The sequence below is a fragment of the Orycteropus afer genome, unplaced genomic scaffold (genome assembly GCF_000298275.1).
Source record: "Orycteropus afer afer isolate SDZICR_OR568_19922 unplaced genomic scaffold, OryAfe1.0 scaffold00175, whole genome shotgun sequence".
Classification (NCBI taxonomy): Eukaryota; Metazoa; Chordata; class Mammalia; order Tubulidentata; family Orycteropodidae; genus Orycteropus; species Orycteropus afer.
In genome coordinates, this window is record NW_006921762.1 from 5,787,680 (window position 1) to 5,812,683 (window position 25,004).

The 25,004-nt window shown below is 40.1% G+C and overlaps 1 protein-coding gene across 1 annotated transcript in view; it reads right to left on the reverse strand.

Moving 5' to 3' along the window:
• DNM3 (dynamin 3) overlaps positions 1-25,004 on the reverse strand; it is a 903,988-nt gene that overhangs the window by 14,129 nt on the left and 864,855 nt on the right. Inside the window, exons 19-20 of the mRNA XM_007947116.1 lie at positions 8,833-9,059; positions 8,092-8,328 (exon numbers count right to left, since the gene is read on the reverse strand). Coding sequence (XP_007945307.1) covers positions 8,092-8,328; positions 8,833-9,059 — 464 coding nt within the window. The remainder of the gene's footprint in view (positions 1-8,091; positions 8,329-8,832; positions 9,060-25,004) is intronic.

Consider the following 25,004-nt stretch of genomic DNA (forward strand, 5'->3'; position numbering starts at 1 on the left):
AACCTTCCTTCCGAGGAGTGGCTAGTGGATTTGAACCGCCAGCCTTCTGGTTAGCAGTCAAGTGCTTTAGGCACTATGCTACCAGAGTGCCCCTTCACTGATAATAACTCAATCTTACTCAAAACCACCTAAGATCTTGTACCACCTCAGCTCTTCTTAGTTTTCAAAACTGCCATAGCTGCTTGGGGATGTCATATGGTGGTCTATCTAGTTGGTGGTTATCCAGGTCTTTAACTTAATCTTCCTCTAAGTTGGTTCATCGCCCTTGTAAATTTGCCATTATCCCTTCCACCAAAAAAGAAGGGAAGAAATGAAGTTTATTTTAAAATTTCATATTGATCTCACACATTCTCTGGGTTCCTATAAGATCAACAAGAAGAGTATTGATACTTATCCTATATTTTAGTGCTTAAAATAACTCTTAATGGGAAAAATGTTGACTTCATGAAGAGTTAGAGTTGCATGTCTCAGTAATTGCCTTGCTATTGATTATGAGTAATTATGAATTTTACTACATTGCTGACTCAGAATGACCCTATAGGACAGAGTAGAACTGTCCCTTAGTGTTTCTAAGGCCGTACATCTTTACGCAAGCAGACTGCCTCATCTTTATCTCTTGGAACGGCTGATGGATTTGAACCTCAGATCTTTCTATTGGCAGCCAAGCGCTTAAGCACTGCGCCACCAGGATGCCTTGACTGGAAAACAGGAGCGAATATTTCCTAGTGGTGATGGTAACAGTGACAAAATAATTCAAGACACTGGAGCACTTGCTAATTGTGGTTTTGCTTATCAAGTGGCTGTGATGCCTGAAAAGCAGCCAGAAGGAAAAGGAGATTCCACACCGTGGCAAGGCTACCCGAGTACTTCATGGCTTTAGACCTTGCCACAGGTGGAAACTCTTTTCTTTCAGTCAGAGTTGTCATGTCATCTAAACTTCATCTAAATACTAATTATGTGGCACCTATGCATCTGCAGATTCTCTCAAACCCGATCCCTCTGCAACACTGCCCCCACCCCACTTTTAAAATCTTGGCCAGAACCGAAAGTGTAATATTTTTTTGGCTACAACTTTTGGTAAGCCAGATAGATTTCATTTGGCAAGTAAAGGGTGTAAATATGTGTTTAGAGTCAGAGGTTCCCCCTGACAGTGCTTACAATATGTTGGCATGAATACTAAGCTAAAGGATTTTAATGTCAGGCATTTAAAAATTCTCCATTTAAGCAGCAATGAAGTTAAGACAAGCAGACCAAAGCTGCGGAACCCTCAGCTAAACCCTCAACTCCTTTCTCATCTTCCTGGAGGTAGGAATTTAAGGCACGTGTTGAATTAATGATGTAACATTACAGTTTCATTCTAAATATCCTGGGTGTTATAGGCTAAGGTGTGATTTAAGTTTTGCTTCTCATCTTTCATATAAATGGTGAGTCAGAGGAAAAGGGGGAAGCTCCAGTGGCTCTTTCTTGTAGTTTGGTGCCGGATAAAAACTAAACATGTAAGAGCCTTGACTCATGTGGTGCCATGAATTTCTGGCCATTCAAGTGGCACACCATCTAACCGTAACTGTTTGGGTGTGAAGGTTTTCCCTTTAAGATCATTCTTTTCTTACAGTGAGGGAGAGGGCAGTGATGAGACAGATGTACTAGTTTGTGTATGTGTATCTGGGTAGAATTTCTTTTCTTGCCTTTGAGCTGACATCAACTTGTATATAAGAACACTCAGCAGATTCCAACTGGTGACAATTTGCTGCTGACTGGCCACAGGAAGAATAATAATCATTTGTGCATTTTTCGCTGGCCAGTGGCCCCTTTCCAGACTCCTGCCTTGGCAATCTTTGTCTATAGATCAGGTGTAGCCCAGGGCAGGGGGTGTATCCCGAAACTCAGAGAAGCTTTCCCTTCAACAGTAACAATTTAGAGTTCTAAAAGCAAAGCAGTTTAGAGCCCCCAAAAGGAACAACGACAGCTATTTGCTATTATTTGTCATGGGACATGGAAGCAGTTGTGTTTGGTTAACTTAACGTCAGTTTTGATGGGGCTAACAGTGGCATATTGTTATACTTACTGCTGCTTCCCACCTGCCTGCATTTACATTGCTCCAGCTCTGCCTGATGGAGATCCTCCTCCTACCCTTTTTGCTTTTGCCCTCCTCCATCATAGGATGTTTGGAAAAGTAAGGGACATATTGAAAACAGAAAGGCAATCTGAAGTCTACCTGACACATCTGCAAAATTCCCCAATTATGACCTTCAGAACACTTGCAGTTCTGTTCCTGGGCCTCACCTAAACAGACTGCCAGTCACTCTCAACTGGGGCAGGATGGAGATGTTTGTGTAAAGTAGACTCAAACTTGCTAGACCCAAGGAGGAAACCACCAAACTAATTTTACTTTCACTTAAACCAGATTGAAACCAAGACCTGAAGAATGAGGAACTTTTGAGATTAACCATTGATTGACCTCAGTGACAAACTAGGTTGAAACCAGAATCATAGTGGAATTCTAATGAGGCTTTTAATGGGACCTTTAATGGATGGGCTTACATTCAACTGGACATTTTCTTTAGTAAACAGCATGTGGCCAAATTTCTATTTTCAATGACGTATAATAAACATCATCACAGCTTATGGTTAAACCTACAACAAACTGTAAATTACATTTGGGGTCTCAGTAACGAATTTTGTCACATACGCTGGTGAGGTGCCTAAAATATTAAGAATCTAAAAGAACATCTCAAAGTTGTCCTGATTCTTGGCAATTAATACTTTTTAACATCTTTGCTTGACTTTTAAATCCAGTTGCTAAAAATAAAAACTGCTCCCTGCATATCAGAATATCTAATTATAAATTTATTTGTTCTTGAAAGGGGAGGATAGTTAGGGGACAGAAAGCTCGTGGCTGAAAGCAGATCACAAGATCAATTCATCATTGGTCCAAATGACACTGAGTAGCTAAAAGAAGTCATATGTTGACAGGGATGCTGGGGAGGGAGTAAGCCAGAGAGATTCCAGTACATGATGAGGGGAGTTCAGACACAGGCTAGTCACAGCAGTTGCTTAATTTTCCATGTACCCTTAGCCCACGACTTCAAGGCTCTGCAGCTTCATCCTTCATGGCACCAAACCTTGATGTTAGGGATGCAATGACACATTCATAAGAATCGTGGGTTTGTCCTTACTCAAAATTTGGGGGACTGGCTGAAAAGAAACAAAACAAAACAAGGAGACCTTATCCCTAAGTGAAAGGGATTCTGCATTCACTGTCAATGATATCAACACAAAATTTATTCCAAAGAGAGAAAACACTGCAGGCCATTAAGTTCAAACACTTAAGACAGGATTAAACTAAATTATAAGAAGAACCAAATTGTTTGCTTATATCTCTGAAAAGAAGAAAGAAAGGGGTGTCTTAATTGTCTCTTTACATAGAAGGACTTATTTGCCTTCAGGGTAGTTGATTTCAGAAGAAATGACTTGAGAATGCACGACTGGGGTAAGACGCTCAAAGTGTGCCGTGTAGAGTCATGGAAACCTCATAAATCAGAGTTTGGGCATAAGTGGGAAATCCTGGGCTATCCTGATGCTACATTGGGGCTGTCTATTCAGTTTCACCACAGGGTTCTCCAGAGACTTTTTTAATGAAACATCTCTTGGTTCCCATAGTGTGCTTCCGTCATAGATGAGCAAAGACCAAATTCTTTGGTATGATTTTTTGCCATTTTTTAAAATGTCACCATGAGACTTGGTGGACAAAGGTGATTAAAAGAAAGCAGTTCCACTTTTCAATTTTTTGGGGGGCTCATGTGGGTTAAATGGAAGTGATGAGGTAAATGAAATTTGTATTTCCTTGGATAGAGACCCTTCCTCCCACCCTTGTCCCCTTTTGACATTTGCAAAATAGCTTGGTCCAAGGAAAGAGAAGAGAAGACAAATGAGTGAAATAATGCCAGAGTCAGCTGTTGCCAGGGAAAAATACACTCTGATTCAGTTAGTTTGTTGTGTTAATGTCAAAGGCCATGATTTCCAATTAACTGATTTTAAGAAGTGGTAACCAAAAATAACTACCTCCTCCCTCAAGTTAGTGTTTGATGAAGATTAGGATCTTCAAGGAAGAGAACAGGGACTCTAAAGAGGCAGTCCAAGTACACGGCTGGCTGAGAGTTTCAAACAGGGGTTTCAGCCCCTTCAGAGAAGTTGAGAAGGGATGAGAGGGGAGGGCGCAACCCAAATCTTCTGGCAATAGAAAATGTTCCACAAATCACAGATTTGTATACACTCAACTTACTAATGATGGAAACATCCATACTGGTAAGTAAGGGATGGAGATGCTCCCCTAGTTCAGGTGGAACTAATTAAAACAGGCATGTAGTCTGCAGTATTTTCAGCTCCCTCACTGAAAAGCTCTATGCACGTAAACCAGAACAGCTTGAGCAGCTGAGAAAAGCTGGGCCAAAAATGACTCCACCTCCTCCTCTCTCTTTCCTCTTCTTTTACATTGGAATGGAAAGAAAGACTAAGAATAATTCTTTAAAAAGCAGAACACTCATGGTTTCTGTACAATTGTAAGTGCCTTGATTACTGCTGAATGAGGTTAAAAGTGTATATGCTCTTAAAAGTCAAGATCATAACTTGCTAGCAAAACTGTGAATTATCCATTAGAAAACTATGGACAGGCACATGCTGAATGGCAGACGCTTTCGCCTCTAAAAGTTCAGTTACTGCCTCTGTAATAGTAAAGCCCAACAGGGAGCCAGCAGGACACCATTTATGCTGTCTTGTCACATTATGAGTTTCTGGTTTCAGATAAAAGAGGAGACAGGGCCCTTAAGAAAGCAAAGAACTTGAAAAAAAAAAATCAAACTTCCTTCTCGGAAAGCTAAGGGTTGTTTTCCTGGAGATGATGGATAATGGCATTTCAACTTTCTTAGTTTTTAGTAGAGAAAATGGAGGCAAATCATGGTGGGAAAAGAGACTATATAAATAAATAGAACAAGGAAACATTTCAGCAAGAACTTCCCTCAACTTCTTTCTTTCTCTTTTACTTTCTTTCATTTCCTTTCTCTCTCTCTCTTTTTGAAATCTTAAACCCCATTTTCTGGCTTGCATTTGGTAGGAATCCTGCTCTGGCTTTTATTAAAAACAGACTTTATGTGGTCAGAATTCTTCATCTAAAGCTAGACTTTAATGGGCATAAGGATCCTGACAGTCTTTCTCACTCTCTCAGGTGACCGCCCCCCCCCCCAACCGGGATTTCCCTCCCAATGTGCTGAACTGGCACTTAAACTTGAAGGCTCAGCACAAAGCAACCAACTTTCCTTTTTACTCCATACTTCCATTTCTGTTTTAAATTTGGGACTCTTTGCAAGGCAAGATCAATCTAACTCTGGCTCTAACTTGAGAATATTCTAGAATTTTCAAATAATGCAACTGATGTGCTGTTACTTCCCCAATGCAGGCAGGTTAACTGGCCAGCAGTCCAGTGCAGGCTACAGATTCCCGCATGGCTGCCTTCTACATGTGAGCTCGGAAATACCACGAATGACTCCACCCCGCTTAACACATCCATTTAGCATTCAAAAGATGATTTTTTCTCAAGGGCTTCTGGCAAGTCAGCTTATCTGAAACCAAGAAGTAAAGCAGCCAAGCGAGCAGGCAAGACATGCATGTTCATTCCTGAGGACAGGCACCACCAAGTTGCTCTGGTTCCTTCTTATAGCTAAACAGACAAAATGGCTGACTTCAAGGCTTTTGGATGGGACTCTGCCTTCCCACTCCCAACCCCAACCCCCTCTCACCTTCATGCCTTCTGGCACAGTGGCAGACATTTTTGCAAACTGAGGGTTTCTCAGTTTATAGCGGGGCTCAATGCTAAAACTCCTGTTTTTCTCCAACAAAGGAAGAGCTTTTGAATAATACAGTACTTCTTGGAGAGGAAGGTGATTTTCCCTTCTGGGAATATTTGTCAATGCCTGGAGGCATTTTTAGTTGTCACAAGTGGAGCTATAGACATCTAGTGGGTAGAAGCCAGGGATGGTGCTTAATATCCTACAATGCCATCCCCAACAAAAAATTTTCTGGTTCCAAATGCCAGTAAGGTCAAAGTTGAGAAATCCTGGTACAGTGGTTAGGAGACTGGGCTCTGGAGTAAGACTACTGGGGAGTCAATCCCACCTCCACTACCGGCTGGTTGAGCAGTCTTGGGCAAGCTGCTTAACCTCTGTGCCTCATCTGTAAAATGTGGTTAATAATTTATCTTGTTGGGTTATTGTGAGCATTAAACTAAAAATGTACATGTGAAGCTCTTAGTTAGGATGGTGCCATGCACATATTAAGAGCATAAGAAACCCAAACTCACTGCCATAGAGTCAATTCCGACTCATAGTGACCCTATAGGGCATAGTAGAACTGCCTCACAGGGTTCCCAAGGCTGTAAATTTTTAAGGAAGCAGACTGCCTCACCTTTCTCTCCTGGAGCGGCTGGTGGGTTTGAACTGCTGACCAATTTTGGTTAGCAGCTGAATGCCTTAACCACTGCACCACCAGAGCTCCTTAAGAACACAATGTGTTACTGTTATTCTTACTATTATTACTAGAAGTTTAGCTCACTTCCAAACATGTTATAAGCTAAACTTACTAAGTTTAGAGAAAAAAAAATGTATATATAAGGTTGTGAGTCTATGTATCATCTTTGATTAGGACCAAAATGGTAATGCTTAGTTGCAACCACTGTGCTTTACAGTTTATTAAATGCTTTCTCAAATGATCTGGACAACAAGCTTGTTGTTGAATTTTTCCCATTTCCCAGATATAGTACTCCCAGCTCAGAGCTAAGTGCCCAAGAACTATGGCAATCTCTTGATTCCAAATCTCCTGCTATTCTTGATATACCACCCTTTGTTCACTAGATTAAGATCTCACCTCCTTTTCTTCATACACCCAACAACTTGAAGATCAAAATGAAATGTTACTTTTGATTTTATATATATATATATAGATAGATAGATAGATAGATAGACAGATAGATAGATAGTAGGGTGTCTTTCATGTAGCATAAGAATATTTTTATCCTCTGAATTGAATAATTAACTAAATAATTAACTTTTACATGGGCTAATTTTCTTTCCTTTTAAAATTTTTGATTAAAAAAAATCCTTCTAATTTAAGACTTTTACAAATTATACACATTGCATATATTTTGACTATAAATATATGAAAGTAAGAATATAGTAAATTGCATTTATTTATTAGCTTTTTAGTTTCACAATTAGTCCTGAAAAATCTGCTTATAATTGTCAAAATATATTATTCAAATGCACAATGTTCTTTTTCTTATATATGGTTAATCATTGCACATAGCAATCATTATGTCTAAAGTTAAATTTGTTTTAAACAAGTGCAGATTAAACAGATTTTACTCAAGCAACATAATGTCAACAATATTGGGCTTAAGAACTATAGTTCAGAGGGCAGATGGGTAATATTCTTTGAAGTCAGTGGTGTTCTAGAATTCCTTTGGTAATACTGAAGGCCAGGCCTTAGTCTATGACACTCTTATGACCTATAGAGCACATGGCGTCCTACATACAACCCAGCCACCACTGGTCTATCTGAAAGCCCTCTGTCAAATTCTATAAACAGCTGGCAAAATGACATTCATTAGGACCCAGATTTCTTTGGTTCCATTTTGTGTGTGTAAGCTGATAAATGAGAGACTTTAAGGACCCCATTAACTTAAGCCAAACTCACTGTCATTGAGTCGATTCCAACTCATGGTGACTCCCATTGGGTTTCCAAGGCTGTAAATCTTTACAGAAGCAGACTGCCTCATCTTTCTTCCATGAAGAGGCTGGTGGGTTTGAACCACCGACCTTCTGGTTAGCAGCCAAATGCCTTATCCACTATACCACCAGAGTTCCTTGGTCTTTAAATGGTATAATAGACTTAATAATTGCCCCATGATCCACTTCTAAGGTAAATATTGCAAACATGCATAATAATATCTTTGTAATTTTCTTTTTCAAATACATTTTGTCTGTCACACTATAAGAAAAGAACCAAAGAGCCTTCCCACCATATTTTTGCTCTGCTCCTTACCTTGGAACACTAGGAGGGGCCCGTGTGGGCCGAGATGGAACTTGTGGAGGGGCTCCAAACGAGTCACTGCTGTTGGGAAAAGGAGGTAACGGGCCTGGACGGAATGGGACTGGGGGGGCGCCCGAGTGTGGACCTGGAGAGGGAATGGCAGGAGCTGGTCCTCGGCCAGATGTGGGCCTTGTAAGGGGAGCACTTAGTGTTGGCCTCCTTTGGGTTGTGGGGCTTGGAGGAGGTGACCTGAGGAAAAAGACAAACAGCAATTTGCCCACTCCTACTTTGTGTCCAAATTCATCTTAAAAAATTTTTTATAACTTTTTAATTACTTTTAAAAGGTATTATTTTCTGACTGAGTAATTCAGACATGCTACAAAAGTCAGTGAAAAGTTTCCCTTGCCCATCTTTTCATTCTGTGGAGACAACCACCAACAGCAGTTTCTTGTATATTCTTTTAACTATATTCTACACATGTACAAGTGTATATTTTCTCTCCACCTATTAATTTCTATTTTGGTACATAAATGGTAGCATGTTATACACCCACTGCTGTGGAGTTGATTCTGACTCACAGCAACCCCTCTAGGGTTTCCAAGGCTGTAAAACTTTATGGACGTAGATTGACTCTGGTAGCAGCCAATTGCTTTACCCTCTGTGCCACCAGAACTCCTAGATGTTATATATTCTTAGAAAATGATATTGGTTAAATTTAGTGGAACTCAGGTGGCGTAGGGACCATTGCCCTACCTGCGAGAGTGCTGTATCCAGGAATCATCCACTGGAGGTGGTGCAGGGGTGGACACAGTGGCAGTGTTGATGTCACCAATAATCACGAGAGCTTCTTTAAGTGCTTGGTACATTCGAAGCATCTCATCCCGGCGTTGGGCCTGCTCAGCAGACTCCTCCATCAGAGTATTTTGGTCCTCTGAAGAATATAACTGTGCTAGAAGCTCTGAATTTATGAAATCTTTAACCTGTCAGATCACCACAGAAAAATAAAAGCAGGAGTGAATGAGTGATTGATTGAATGGGTTGAAACATTCAGAGATTGTGGACAGAGTCCACAAACGTCTACTCTGGGAAAGGAGAAGGATCATGTATTTGGTTATTCTTATTTTCCTCATTATCATTCCCATCCTTAGTACTGGTGCAAGTAAAAGTTTTTCCTGTGTCTTAGGCTGCTGAAAATAATAACCTAGATTAGTTGAGGAGAGGGCCAAACCCCACCATCACCAGAACAGGGCCTCCTGGTTGTCCAGGCATTTCAACAATGCTGTCTGAGGCTACCTGGCTTATAGAAGAAAGAAGATACCATAAGGTAAGCAACAATATTTTGAACAGGAAATAGTGGTGTAAAAAAAAAAAAAAAAATCTATGTACTAACATAAGTTTTTCCAGCCTTGCAGTCCCAGTCCTTTACCTAGCTTTTATCAAAATCAATGGACTATTGTTAAGACCCCAGTTTTTACGGCTGTCTCAAAAGTGGAATTAGAACCAAGAGTGAATATTTATTAAACACAGAACATGTAACTCTGAAAGCTGATTTGCAAAGAAAGTGAAAGGGATATACTCTCTGCTCTCTAAAAGTTTACAGTAAAACCTAGTTAACAGTGATGAGAACTAACATGAGTTTTCACAGTTAATAGATACATAAAAACAAATAAAAGTATGAACAAACATATGAGTCTTAGGAGAGGGACATATTGTAGCGGGATAAGCAGAGAGAATATATATATGTTTTTGCACAACTCTGAGAAAGAGAGCACCAATCTGTACATTTATCAAATCTAAGACACCATTGATTTTAAGATACATCATTACTTTATATGTCACTGAAAACACCACCCATTAAACTGTGACAGAATGTCAAGATGCCATTGAGCTTAAGATGTATCCTGATTTCAGAAATATTAAATGTAAGAGTGTTAGAATCAATGAAATATGGTATGTCTCAAGTGCCTTCACAGGTTATATGATTCTCACCACATACCTATGAAACATGATTCTTCCCATTTTATGGATGAAGACACTGAAGCTCAGAAAGTTTAAGAACTTGCCCAAGATTCCACAGTATTAAGTTGAACCCCTAAGCTTCTGACTTGAAGTCTAGTGTTCTTTCTATTACTCCATTATCACACTTTGATTGAGAGCTTAGCAAAGACAATTTTTTAAAATGCATTTTATTGAAATATAATTTATGTATAATGAAATACACAAAACTAAAGTGACATGGGTCAATACATTCTTTTTTTTTTTTTTTCAGTGTTCCCTCTCCTCCCCTCCCACTCCTGGCAACCAACAAAGTTGCCCTCCATATGTAAACCCTTCCGTGACTCTACACAACAACGAACTAATACTGTATTTACCCTTCTGTGATTGACTTATTTCACTCAGCATAATGTCCTCCAAGTTCATTCACGTTATGTGGTGTTTTGCTGACTCTACATTATTCTTTAGTGTTGCATACTATTGCATTGTGTGTATGTACCATAGTTTGGTTACCCATTCTGTTGATGGGCATGTAGGTTGTTTCCATCTTTTTGCTATTGTAAATAGTGCTGTGATAAACATGGGTGTGCATATATCTGTTCCTGTCCTGGCTCTCACTTCTCTAGGATATATACCTAGTCATGGTATTGCTGGGTCAAATGGTATCTCCAATTCCAGCTTTCTAAGGAATCGCCATACTGCTTTCCACATCCCCACCAGCATTTGTTATTTTCTGTCTCGTTGAACCTTGCCGTCAGTGCTGGGGTGAGATGGTATCTCACTGTTGTTTTGATCTGTATTTCTATGATGGCCAATGATCGTGAGCATCTTTTCATGTATATGCTGGCCACCTGTATATCCTCTTTGGTGAAGTGTCTATTCATGTCTTTTGCCCATTTTTCAGTTGGATTGTTAATCCCTTTGCTGTTGAGGCCTTGCAGTTTTCTATACACCTTAGAGATAAGTCCCTTGCCAGATATGTAATTAGTAACAAGTATGAATTTGTTGCTGTCATTTTGTTATGTGCTTTTTCATGGTGTTGATTTCTTTGTTCCATACAATTTTCTATGCTGAGCTCGTTTTGTTTATGAATCATATTATCACTTCCTTTGTTGCTATTGTTTTAGTATTTGCTAAATATTTGTTCTGGTCCTCTTTTTCATTTTGATGTGAAGGTTTATCATTTTTCTTTGAGGTTACCCTGTGATTTATAGTTTTCTTTCCAACTTTAGAACAGTCTGTTCTATCTTGTAGTTGTCTTGACTTCCCTACTATTTAGAAGTTCTATAACCAGACAGTTTTTTCCCTTTTTTTGGTTTGTGGTTGTCTTCATTTGTCAATTGATGTCTTTGGTTCCCTGTTTACAATCTTGTAGGCTTATTTACTTTGGATACTTCTATAACAGGGTTGGTCTCTGGGTTATGTCATCATGTGTGTTAATGGTCAGTTACTGTTTGCTGTTGTTGGTTCTCTGTCCAGAGGGCTCCCTTTAGCATCTCTTGTAAGGTTGGTCTGGTTTTAACAAATTCCCTTAATTTCTGCTTATCTGGAAATGTCCTAATTTCACCATCATATTTGAGGGACAATTTTGCTGGGTATATAATTCTTGGTTGGAAATTTTTCTCTTTCATGGCTTTATATATACCATCCCATTGTCTTTTTGCCTGCATGGTTTCTGCCGAGAAATTGGAGCTTAGTCTTATTGGTTGCCCCTTATAGGTAACTTTTCATTTTTTCCTGTGTTGCTCTCAGAATTCTATGTCTTTAGTTTTGGTGAGTTTGATGGTGATATGTCTTGGTGACATATCATCCTGTTTAGGGTTCATTGGATTTCTTGAATGGATATATTCTCATCTGTCATCACACCAAGACAATTCTTTTCCAAAAATCTTCATCAATTTTTTTTGTGGTTTTATTTGTCACTTCCTGTTCCAGAATTCTGATTACATGTAGGTTATTCCTTTTGATGGTATCTCACGTGAAACTTAGGCTTTCTTCCTTTTATTTTGATCTTTTTTCTTATTGATCCCTTTCTAAAGAAGTATTGGGGTATTTGCCTTCAATCTCACTAATTCTGTCTTCCATTGATTCAATTCTACTCCTTTGCCCATTTAATGTGTTATCGATTTCTGAAAATTTAGTATTAATCTTCTGGATTTCTGTCTGTAGATTTAGTATCATTTCTAATTTTCCATTTATTTTGTCATTTTGTTCTTGTATTGTCTTTCGAAATTGTTCTAGGGTCTTCTCTACGTTTTCCTCAATTTTGTCAGTGTTGATCTGTCCCTCAATTTGTTGAAGGTACTTAAATATAATTGTTTTGAATTCCTTATCAGGCAGTTCCAATGCTGTGTCTTCCTCAAGGCTGTGTTTTGGGTCTATATTCTGGTCCCTTGTTTCTCCTGCTTTATCTTGCCTCTTTGTGCGGACTGTGATGTTTTGCTCTCTCTGATGCATTGTGACATTTTTGTGTTTGTATTTAATTGGGGATTGTATACTGGAGTGAGTCACCCACAATTTTTTTTTCCTTTGTACGTTATCTGCGTAAGCAGGGTACTATGCTGTGCTCCTTTATTTGCTAGTTGGCAGTATTTATTCACTCACCACCTCTTTTCCCATTGTCAGCCTCCCGTATGTCCCGACTGTCCTTGGCAAATGGAGCATTTTCTTAAGTCTCTGGAATCCGAATGAGAATGCTGTCACTTTAAAATCCAAAATGGCCACTGCCTGTAAACAATCAAAATGGCTGCACCCTCAGGACAGCCAAAAGTCCACAGGTTGTCTCCCTCCTTCCTGTTCCCCTTCCTAGTCATAGGCTACCAGTGCAGTTGTACCTGTAGCCCTTGGTGACCAGGGATGATCTTTAGGTCAATTCTCAGGTCCTAACACCACTTGGAAATATTCAGGCTGTTGGTCCCATCAGAGTAGCTGACAGTCCACTACTCCAACTGTCTCTGTATTCATTGTTTTCGTTCAATTTTTCCACTAGTTGGTGCCTAATCCACTTCTGTATACTTCCTTTCAAAGTGCAGGGCTCCAGGAATATCTTCTGTATCTCTGTCAATTGGTTTCTCTTTCCTTTGTTGAAGAGGGTCTGTGTAGCTTGTCTGCCTATTCCTCTATCTTACCAGAAGTCCCAGAAAAGATAATTTTTACGTGTAAACATTCATTATTTTAGAGTGGTGTAGCAAGTAAGTCAATTAACTTGAGCCTACAAAAATAAACTTATTTGGATTTTTTAATTGCTCTGTTGCATGAGAAAGTTAACACTTATCTAGAGTCATTGGGTATCTCTCAGAAAGGCCATACCCAACCAAAATCAAACCAGTTTCTGTCCAGTAGATTGATTTTCATAGTGATCCCATGTGTGCACAGTTGAACTGCCCTTCATAGAGTTTTCATGGCCGTGATCTTTAGGAAGCAGATTGCAAGGCTCTTCTCCTGAAGTGCCTTGGGTGAGTTTGAACTGCCAAACTTTTGGTTAATAAAACCAAAAGAAAACCAAACCTGCTGTCATCAAGTTGACTCCAACTCATAGCAACCCTATGGGAGAGAGCAGAACTACCCCATAGGGTTTCTTTCTTTTTAAATTGTGCTTTGGATGCAAATTTACAAAGCAGATTTGCTTTACATTCAACAGTTCATGCACATTTGATTTCACAGCTTTCCCTTTAAGAAAATGCTGCCCTTCTGATGTCTCATGGCTGGTTGATCTAAGGGGTGAATCTTCCTAGAGTAGGTGGGTGCATCTCCCTGGGGTAGGTGTTCTGCATGTAGGTCTTTCTACTATTGGGCTGAGAGCCAATCCACAGAAGCAAGTCCATATCCAAGCCAGAGGGATAATGCAGGGCCATAGTCTCGGGGGCTCCACCAGTCACCATGCAACCAGTAATTCTGGTCATTTTTGTGTTTTTGAATTTTGCTTGACCTTTTTCCTCCCAATCTATCCAGGATCTCCAATTCTGATCCCTTTCCAGATGGCTTTGATTTTCTTTACTCTTCTTTGCTCCAGACAAGAGGAGACCAATAGTTGCATCTTAAGTGGTCGCTCAAAAGCTTTTAAAGCCCCAGTTGCTATTCACTAAAATAGGACATAGAACTAGATTTTTATGTACCATGTTGTGCCAATTGAGCATGATGTACCCCAGGACTATGGTTTCAAGCCTGCAGGCCCAGTGATTCTGTATCTCAAGGTGTTTGGTTGTCTCTCCAAAGGGTTTCCAAGGCTGTAAATATTTATGGAAGAAGATTGCTTCATCTTTCTCCCAGCTAATGGGTTTGAGGTGCTGATCTTTTGGCTAGCAGCCAAATGCTTTAACCACTGTGCCACAAGAGCTCCTTTTTAGTTAGTAGGCAAATATATTTTCTATAATGCAAACAACAGAACACCTTTTAGATGCTCAAAATTCCTGGGTTGTAGTTAAATTTGTAACTCAGAGGTGCCAAACCAAACCAAACTCACTGCCATGGAGTCATATCAGACTCATAGCGACCCCTCCTTGGGTTTCTGAGGCAGTATCACTATGGAAAGAGATTGCCCACTCTTCCTTCTGAGGAGTGGCTGGTGGGTTTGAACTGCTAGCCTTCTGGTTAGCAGTCAAATGCCTTAGGCACTACACACTACCAGAGCTCCTAACTGAGAGATGACAAGGGTCTAAAACATACAGCTTCATTATTTTTTAAAAGTACCAAAACATGTAAATAATTCTACTAATTGAAAAATTCAAATAAATCACAGCTTCATCGTGGTGAAATGAAAACTGTTCCCTGAGCATTTTCCTAAACCAAGAGTGATTCAAATGTGGAAGTAACCTAATTACAAGGTATGTTCAGGGAACTGTCTGGTAGAACAGAGGGCTTATGTATGATAGTTGTAGAAGGTAAATTTGACCAGGTAGCCTGGGGTTAGATGTGAAAACCTTGAATGCCAAGGAAAAGTGTTTGAACTTTATCCATTTGGCAATAGAGAGCCATGGAAGCCTTTTAAGAAAGCAGGTGAAACAATAAAAGAGAGTTTGTAGAAAAATTAATTTGGCTGTGATTGAAAAAGGATTTGCAAGGATGGTGCTAGAGATAAAGAAATCTGTTAGAAGCCTATTGCAAATCACTCATGAGATGACAAGGGTTTAATATGGCAAGGCTACGGTGGAACAGAAAGGATGGGTAAATATAATGACATTATAAAGGTAAACCAAGTGAATGTGGTGCGATTGGGATGTGAAGAGCAAGGTAGAAGGAAAAATTAAAGACATTTCAGATGCTGAGGTTTCAGTCAGTTTGGGTGAAAGCACAGAAAATCAAAAGTCAAGAAAGAAACTCAGATTTGGAAAAAAGACAGTAAGTTTGGCTTGGGGATATTTCTCCTTGAGGATTTATTCACTTCTAAACACAATTGCAGATATTCAAGAAGTCATAGACATGCGTACATATCTTCCACTGTCAGGTATGTGTGTGTGTGTGTGTGCTTAGATAGATGGTACAACTCAAAACCAGACAATTTTCCTGGCAATGGCCAACAATGGGGTTAAGCTCTTTCAAAGCTTTACATTTTAATGGAGTACCACTTAGAATCTATTAAACACAATTGAAGAGAAGATTCTTCCAAGAATAGATTTAAAGCAGGTCTGAATTAAGAAGCAACTGTCAAACAAACCATGAAATAAGGGCCTATTTCAGCATTTTGATCAAAGATCTGCCTTGAATCAACTCTTCCACTCAAAATGCTATCCACTAAAATCTTCTTACTATCCAAAAGTTTTGTCAATGTTCTGAAATAATGAGTATTATTAGCATGAGAGAAAATGGTAATATAGCATCATGGGCTAAGATCATGGGCTTAGGAATCAGATGGCTCTGGATCTGAGACCTAGCTCTAACATTATTGTTCTGGAGTTAATAACGTCTTTGAGCCTCAAGTTCCTAATCTGTAAAATGGGTATAATAGTAATAGCTACCTCATAAACTGTTGTGGAAATTAATACAAATTGTTTAACATGATGCCCATAACGTGGTTTGTGCTTAATAAACAAAAGTTATTTTTTTTTAGGTGCTATTGAGTCGATTTTGACTCATAGTGACTCCATGTGACAGAGTAGGACTGCCCCATAGGGTTTTCTGGACTATAATCTGTCTGGGAGCAGATCACCAGGTTTTTCTCCTGTGGAGCTGCTGAGCAAATTGGAACTGCCAAACTTTTGGTTAGTAGCTGAGCGTGTAACCATTGTGCTACTAGGGTCCTTTAGGCTAAACTGGCATTGAGTACATAGAGGCAGAGGGACAAATAGAAAGCTATTGCAATAGTGCACTCATCAAATGGCATAGTTAAATGCAAGGCATAGATTAACATTTTATTTTGCCTTTAAAGCAAAATTTTAGAAAGGCTCTTCTATTTGTCTCTGCTAGCCTAGCCTTGTGAGGTTATGACCAGTGCTTAGAACAAAGGTAGGGGGACTTCTGGGAGTTTCCAGGCACTTCAGGGACTTTCTGAACAGTTTGTGTGTCAATAGAACAAATATGTAAATCAAGAATTTTATAAGACAATTAGCTGCCAAGCGGATCCCTTTTAGATAGATGGTAGCATTTAGAAAATACCTCACAGAACATGACATAAGCTAATTACATTTGGACATGAGATTTGAAATAATATTTATGCTTTTAATTATAGCACCTTATACCTATACTTCATTGTATGGCTCTCAAACATTCTCACACACAAAATTTCATTCCAGCTCAAAATCTACAGGCTGGATAAACAGGCTTTTCTGTGCCATGTCGTTCTGCTCAGTGTAAAGGAATGTGAGGTCATTAAAAATGTTCCACATGTTTTTCTCTTTCTTTCTTTAACTCTTCTCTACTAACCTGAAATATGATTGGATCTTACCCTTCCTTGTCTTTATTACTAAGATTATTTAAAAGCATTTACAAATAGGAGAGACATTTCTAGGGTTTTCATGAAGCTCAGTTACCAAGGAGACCACTTCCTTAAAATCAGTTTATTTCTAGATGAGAGGACAATGGTATGCAACAAAATGGAAAACAGTGGGATCTCTTGTTCCTGAGTACATAAATAAAAATTTAATTGAAATGTTTAATTTTGTTTAGTTTTACAGGAGGGTTAGGTTAGAATTTAGTGTTTTCGAGATCTTACAGTTCTCCAGGTCTACCTAGGCCTCTTTTCCTTTTTTCCAGGGATTTAGTTTTGCTAAGACCAACGAACAATTCCTTATTTAAAAAGTAACGTCCTTTGACTCTCAGAAACATAATGTTGGGCAAAAGAAGTTAGACACAAAAGAGCACATACTGTATGTCCGAAGTTAAAAAACAGGCAAAACTAATTTACAGTGTGAGAAATCAGGAAAGTCTTACCTTGGGGTCAGGGGGAGTGGACAGTGGTGGTGCAAGAGTGGGGTTTCTGGGTCCTGGCCATGATCTGTTTCTTGACCAGGATACTGGTTATAGGAATGTGTTCACACTTTGTGAAAATTCATTGAGTTATACAATTATGATGTGTGCAGAAATTTCTGCACATATGTTAAACTTCAATACATTTTTCTTTTCTTTTTAAAATAACATCCTTAATGAATTTTTCTCACCTGAAAATTCAAGTGTAAATTCATGACCCTTGGAAAAGAATCAGTGCTCTGGTATTTAAGATGTTTTTTTTTTCCCTCAAATAATGAACATTTAAACTAACACTTTTCTTCAGGCACATTAAAGTTACAGTAAGTTCTAAAACTAGGGCATATGTTACTAATTTTCCACCACATTGCCAATGGCCTAGGAGAATGAATGTGGACCTTCAGAGGTCCAGGAGCTCATGGTGTAGGTAGGAGATGCCCTTAAGTTTCATATCTTGTCTTTCAAAAATTCCATAAAAACGTTTACATGCTACTTCTTCATATTATCTGGGTTTGTTTTAATATGAGAAACAATGTTTTAAATTACTTCCTGGTTAAAATGTTTCTCCTCCCACCCCTAATCAAATTTTCAAGTAAAATTGTCTCTCCAAGAAGATGTTCCATGTATATCCTTGGGTACAGAAGACCCCTACATTTTGGGAAGGCTGACATAGTTTTCCCAGCCCTGACATATACAATATCTGGTGTTGAAATGGAAAAAACACCAGACTGTAAGAAGAAAACCAAGATTTCAATCCTGACTCTACTGCCTCTAGGTGTGTGATCCTGGGCAAGTTACTTAACCTGGCAGAGCCTCAATTTCTTCATTTATAAGCTGGGGACAAGAATGGGTGCCAAGTGGATGGCTGACAAGAGGACTTCATAATATCATGCGTTGATACCAATGGGTATTATGTGCTGCCTGACCAAAGATAATTTTAGAACAAAGCTGGATCCATTTCCTTGATTTTCTGATGGATAACTTCTGGTGGGTGAGCTGTGGAGAAGATATCAACAAAATGTGCCTGCTACAGGGTGTTATGTGTGTGTTGGCTTTCAAGTTCCTGAACAAAAGTCTGCTGCTTTGACTGTAGCCTATCCAGAACAACCTCCTGTCATAAACTTGCTATTTCTTTGTGCAGTTGTTACCTGGTATGTTTAAGTAATGAAACAGCTGCTGCATTTCAATAGACAAAGGCTTACAGTATGTCTGAGGCAAGGCATTTATTGCTGGGCTTTAAACTTCTTAAACAATTCCATATGGAGACTTGAGTGGCAGAGCACTTAATGTAAACTTTCAAAGGAAACTGCCCACCAAATTCTGAACTTTATGAAAATTGGCTGAAAATGTATCCTTTTTCAGAATGCAGAGTAGCCATTCCAGTTTCAAATAGGAAAGGCCACAGCACTGCTTTAGATGAACCAGAAATAGAGAATCTTGTTTGTTTAGGCTGGGTTCTATAGAAAAGCAAAACCAGTGAAATACATATATATATATATGTAAGTACACACACACAAAGACATTTGGCTGCTAACCAGAAGGTCAGCAGTTCAAATCCACCAGCCACTCCGCAGAAGGAAGATGGGGTGATCCACTTCTGTAAAGATTTACAGCCTCAGAAACCCAATGGGGGTTGCTATGAGTCAGAACTGACTCAATGGCAGTGAGTTTGGTTTGGCTTGAGTCATGTGTGTATATATATATACATACATACATACAGGGAGCTCTGGTAGCATAATGCCTAAGGCACTTGACTGCTAACCAGAAGGCTGGCAGTTCAAACCTATCAGCCACTCCTCGGAAGGAAGATAGGGCAATACTGCCTCGGTGATACTGCCTCGGAAACCCAAGGAGGGGTCGCTATGAGTCGGGTCCGACTCGACGGCAAGTAACAACAACAACATACAACAACAACATATACATACACACATACATATATACACATACACACACACACACACACACATACAGAGAGAGGGAAAGGGAGAAGGAAAGAGGGAGAGAGAGAGAGAGAGAGAGTGATTGACTGACTGATCTATCTCAAGGAAATGGCCCACAGAGTTGTAGAGGCTGGCAAGTCCCAAGCCTGTGGGTCAGGTGTCAGGCTGGAGGCTTCTCCTGACTCACACAGCAGGGGTAGAGGGATCCAAGATCAGCACATCAGACAGTAGGCTGCTGGCTCATAGGTGATGGAGGCCAATGAATCCCAAGAAACAGAGGTCAGATGATGACAATTATCCAGATACAGGATCCACAGCAAGCTAGCAAGCTTTGCTAGAACGTCCAGATATATGCTGGATGCAGACAGAACCCCCAAGGAAACTCCCCTTTCAACTGACTGGCTGATCACATCATATCACATCATGGAGGATGATTACATTATCATGTAATTGCCAAACCACTGAGAATTATGTCCCAGCCATCACAGTCTACTCCTTGTCAACTTGGGACCTGTACACAGCTCTTTAAACCATACACAATCTTTAAATGAAGACAATTACAAAGTCATACTTGTGCCTAACATAACACAACTAATATGCATACAACCAAAAACCCCCTAGGGATGGAAAGAAGCAAAAAAATAATTGCTATATATATGCACATAAAATAAAACAAGAAATACTCATAATAATTACATTCCTCAATTGTGCAATTAGTCATGTGATCATAGCTGGTATTTAGAACTAACTTCTTGTACCACCCATTCCATATTCCCTTTACCACCAGCAAGCACCTCAGCTGGTTGTGGCTATTTGCCTAGTGGGGTGACCCAAACCTTCACTCCTGAAGGGTCTGGGCCATTAATAGTCATATCAGAATCAGGTTGCTGTAGATGTCCATTGACTTTAATCTCAGGGCATGCATCTTAGTTATCTAGTGCTGCTATAACAAAAATATCACAAGTTGATGGCTTTAACAGACAGAAATTTATTCTCTCACAGATTAGTCTAGTTAGAAGTCTGAATCCAGAGTGCCAGCTCTAGGGGAAGGCTTTCTCTCTGTATGTTTCCTGATTCTAGGAGGTTCCCAGTACAGGGATCCCAGTTTAAAGGAGGTGTTCCATTCCTACCCACTTCTTCTTTCTTGGTGGTTGTAGGTACCTCTGATCTCTGTTCAGTTGTTTAATCCTTTTAATATCTCAAAAGAGAATGACTCAAGATGCAACCTAATCCTGTAGATGGCATCCTGAATCATTAATATACCTCAAACCAAAAAATTCATAGTGACCCTCTTTGGGTTTCCGAGGTGGTAAATCTTTACAGAAATAGATTGCTCGGTCTTCCTCCCACAGAGTGGCTGGTGGGTTTGAACCACCAGCCTTCTGGTTAGCAGTCAGACACCTTAGGAACTGTGCTACCAGAGTTCCTTCCTCATTAATATAACTTCCTCTAATTCTGCTTCATTAGCATCATAAAGGTGAGGATTTACAATACCTAGGATCATTATATTAAATCACAAAACAGAGTATAATTATATAATACTGAGAATCATGGCCTAGACAAGTGGTGGACACATTTTGTGGGGGCACAGTTCAATACATAATAACCTGGTAGTATTAAGAGATACCCTAATGGATCTTCTGTATCTCACACATACTCTTTTTACCTCTATTATGCAACTTCAAGTCAATTTCCCCTTGTTAGTCAGAGTCCATTACATCATCCAATATAGTAACTCCCTTCTCTGTCTGTTGATTCTGAATTATGGGGATACCAAAGTGGCTAGGTTGCATTCTTAACTTCCAGTTTAATGGAATTCATGTTGTGTCTTTGGGTGAGAGCATTCTTCCCTTTAGAACTAAGACTTCTAGACCTGTAGAACATAGAGTTAGGAGGACAATAAGCAAAAATTTTGGGGTAATAGTGAGTGGTGCCATACACAGCTCCACCCTTTGATTTCTGGAACCATGAATCCTGGCAATTAGAAAAATAGCACCACATACTGGATGCTGGTTTAGAGCATATACAGTCCTAGAGAACATTGCCCCAACAATGGCACCTAGCTAGTGCCATCACTGTGTCTTTAGAAGACCATTCCATTGTTCTATCAATGCAGCTGCTTCAGGATGATGGGACACATGGTAAGACCAGTAGATCCATGAGCATGGTCCCACTGCTTTACTTCATGTGCTGTGAAGTGAGTCCCTTGATTCAAGGTGATGCTGTATAGGATATCATGACAGTGGATAAGGCATCCTGAGTCCATGGATGGTAGTTTTGGCAGAGGCACTGCATGCAGAGGAGGCGAATTCCTATCCAGAGTAAGCATCTATTCCAGTAAAAACAAAATGCTGTCCTTTCCATGAAGGAAGTGATCCAATATAATCAACCTGCCACCAGAAATACCTGGAGGAATGCTGCCATATCAGAGATCCAGTATTTGTTTCGGCAGTGGCTGTAGCCAAGTCAGCCTTGGTGAATGGAAGTCTATGTTGCTGAGCCCATGCATAACTTCTATCCCTGTCACCAGGGCCACTTTGTTCATGAGCCCATTGGGCAATGATGGGAGTGGCTGGGGAAAGAGGATGACTGGTTTTCACAGAACATGTCATCCTGTGCACTTGATTGTTAAAATCCTCCTGTGCCAATGTCACCCTTTGGTGAGCACTCACATGAGACACAAATATCTTTACTTCTTTGGCCCATTCAGAGAGGTCTAGCCCTATACCTCTTCCCATACATTTTTGTCACAAACGTTACAGTCATGTTCCTTCTATGTCCCTGACCATCCAACTAGACCAATGGCCACACCCCAGTACAGAATCACACATTTGGCTATTTCTCTTTCCGACCAGATGCACTGCTTGAAGTTCTGACCATTAGAAGGATTTCCTTTCACCACTGTCCTTCAGGAAGTTCCCAGAAAGGAGCTGCAGTGCTGCCATTGTCTACTTTTGAACAGTGCCTGCACATCATACAGAACCATCTGTAAACCTGGCATGAGTTTTCACTTCTTCAGTCAACTGTTCATAAGGAACTCCCCATGAGTTCCATGGGTACAAACTGGGAGAGGGAAGGTAATGTGATAGGAGTGGAGACCATAAGCAATTGAGCCACTTTTTCATGTAACTTACTTGTACCTTCAGGTCCTGCTCAAGCCCAATTTCATATATCTAAATAAAATCCAAACTCACTGCCATCGAGTTGATTTCACTCATAGTGACCCCTCCTTGGGTTTCTGAGGCAGAATCTCTATGGAAGTAGATTGCCCAATCTTCCTTCTGAGGAGTGGCTAGTGGGTTTGAACCACAAGCCTTTTGGTTAGCAGTCAAACGCCTTAGGCACTATGCCACCAGAGCTCCCAATTTCATATCTACCACTTCTATTTAATCATGGAATGCTATTGTGTACATCTGATTTTATTACTGTGGGTCAGACAACACCCAGTTTGTGATGGGCAACTCAGTCTGCATGGTGACCTGGTGTCCCATGCTTAAGTGTTCAGTTTCTACTAAGGCCCAGTAGCAAGAGAATAGCTGTTTATCAAAAAGGAAAGTAGTTATTAACTGCAGAGGATGGCAGAGTTTTGCTCCAAAATCCTAGAGTGTGTGATTCACTAATCAGGGCCTGCCAAAGACTTCAAACAGCATCTCCACCTGCCACTGACACTTTTGGATCAGCTGGATCAGATGGCCCAAGTGGCAGAGTGGCTTCCATAGCAGCTTGGACCTGTTGTAGAACCTTTTCTTGTTCTGGAGCCCACTCAAAACCAGCAGTTTTTCAAGTCACTTGATAAATAGGTTGAAGTAGCACACCCAAATGAAGGATATATTGCTTGCAAAATCCAAAGAGGCCCGCCAGTCATTGTACCTTCTTTTTAGTTGTAGGAGGAGCCAGGTGCAGTAACTTATCCTTCACTTTAGAAGGAATAGCTCAACATTCCACACACCACTGAATCCCTAGAAATTTCACTGAGGTTGAACATGACTGAATTTTTGTCAGGTTAATTTCCTACCCTCTAGCACACAAACATCTTACCAATAAGTCTAGAGTCATTGATATGTCTTCATTACTAGGTCCAATCAGCATAATGCCATCAATGTAATAGACCAGTATGACATCTTGTGGAAAGGCAAGCAAAGTCACTGCTGACTAAATTATAACATAGGGGTGGAAAGTAAACATACCCCTGAGGTAGGTAGGACAGTATAAATGTATTGCTGGCCTTGCCAGCTGAAGGCAAAATGCTTCTTGTGTCCCTAAGATACCAGAATTGAGAGAAAGGCATTGACCAGATCAATAGCTGCATACCAGGTACCAGGAGATGTATTAATTTGTTCAAGCAATGAAACCACATCTGGAATAGCAGCTGCAACTGGAGTCACCATCTAGTTAAGTTTACGATAACCCACTGTCATTCTCAAAGATCCATCTGTTTTTCGCAAAGGCCATATAGGTGAGATAATGGAGGATGTGGTAGAAATCACCACCCCTGCTTCCTTCACGTCCCTCCAGGAATGCAGTATTGCTTTTGGTTTACCTTCACGTCCCTCCAGGAATGCAGTATTGCTTTTGGTTTACCTAGGCAGGGTCAGTTCTAATGGCTTCTACTTAGCTTTTTCTACTATAATAGCCCTTACTCCACATGTCAGGGATTCTGCAATTTGCTGAATATATCTATTCCAATTATGTATTCTGGAACGGGGAAATCACTACAGGATGGGTTTTAGGACCCACTGAACCCACTGTGAGATGAACCTGAGCTAATATACCATTAATAACCTGACCTCCATATACCCCCATTTTGACTAGTGGGCCATGGTGGGTTTGAGTCTCCTGGAATTAGTGTCAGTTCAGAGCCAGTAACCAGTAATCCTTGAAAAGCCTGGTTATTTTATTTTCCCCAATGAACACTTACTCTTACAAAAGGCCAAAGATTCCTTTGGGGAATGCTGGGAAAAAGACTAACAGTATAAAATTAAGAAGTGGGGTTCTTTCTTGAGGGGACCCAGCTGCTCCTTCATTCAAGAGATTGTGGGTCTATAAACTGGTTCAAGTCTGGGAATTAATTGAGAGGCCTGGTTATTTTGGTTATTCGAGTTAGACTGACATTTACTTGATGTAGAATTCTGCTTATACAAATCAAGTAAATATTTAGTAGAGTTCCCATCTATTTCTCTCCTATGGACACCATGACTAAATAGCCAATGCCATACATCCAAATGAGTCTGACTTTTGATTGCTGCTTTGACTCTGCTGTTCATTAAGTTGCCATGCCCACTCTGTCCTTCTAGATTACGTGCTGACACTTGACGCATACAACCATGGGATCCAATCAACCCCATTGTAGTTGTTGTTGTTGCTAAGTGCCGTCGAGTCGTTTCCGACTCACAGCGACCCCATGCACAGCAGAACGAAACACCGCCCGATCCCGCGCCAGCCCCACAATCCCCGCTATACTTGATCCCATCATCGCAGCCACCTTATCAATCCATCTCCTTGAAGGCCTCCCCCTCTTTCTTCGACCCTCCACCCTACCAAGCATGACATCCTTCTCCAGGGAATGGTCCCTTCTGACAACATGACCAAAAT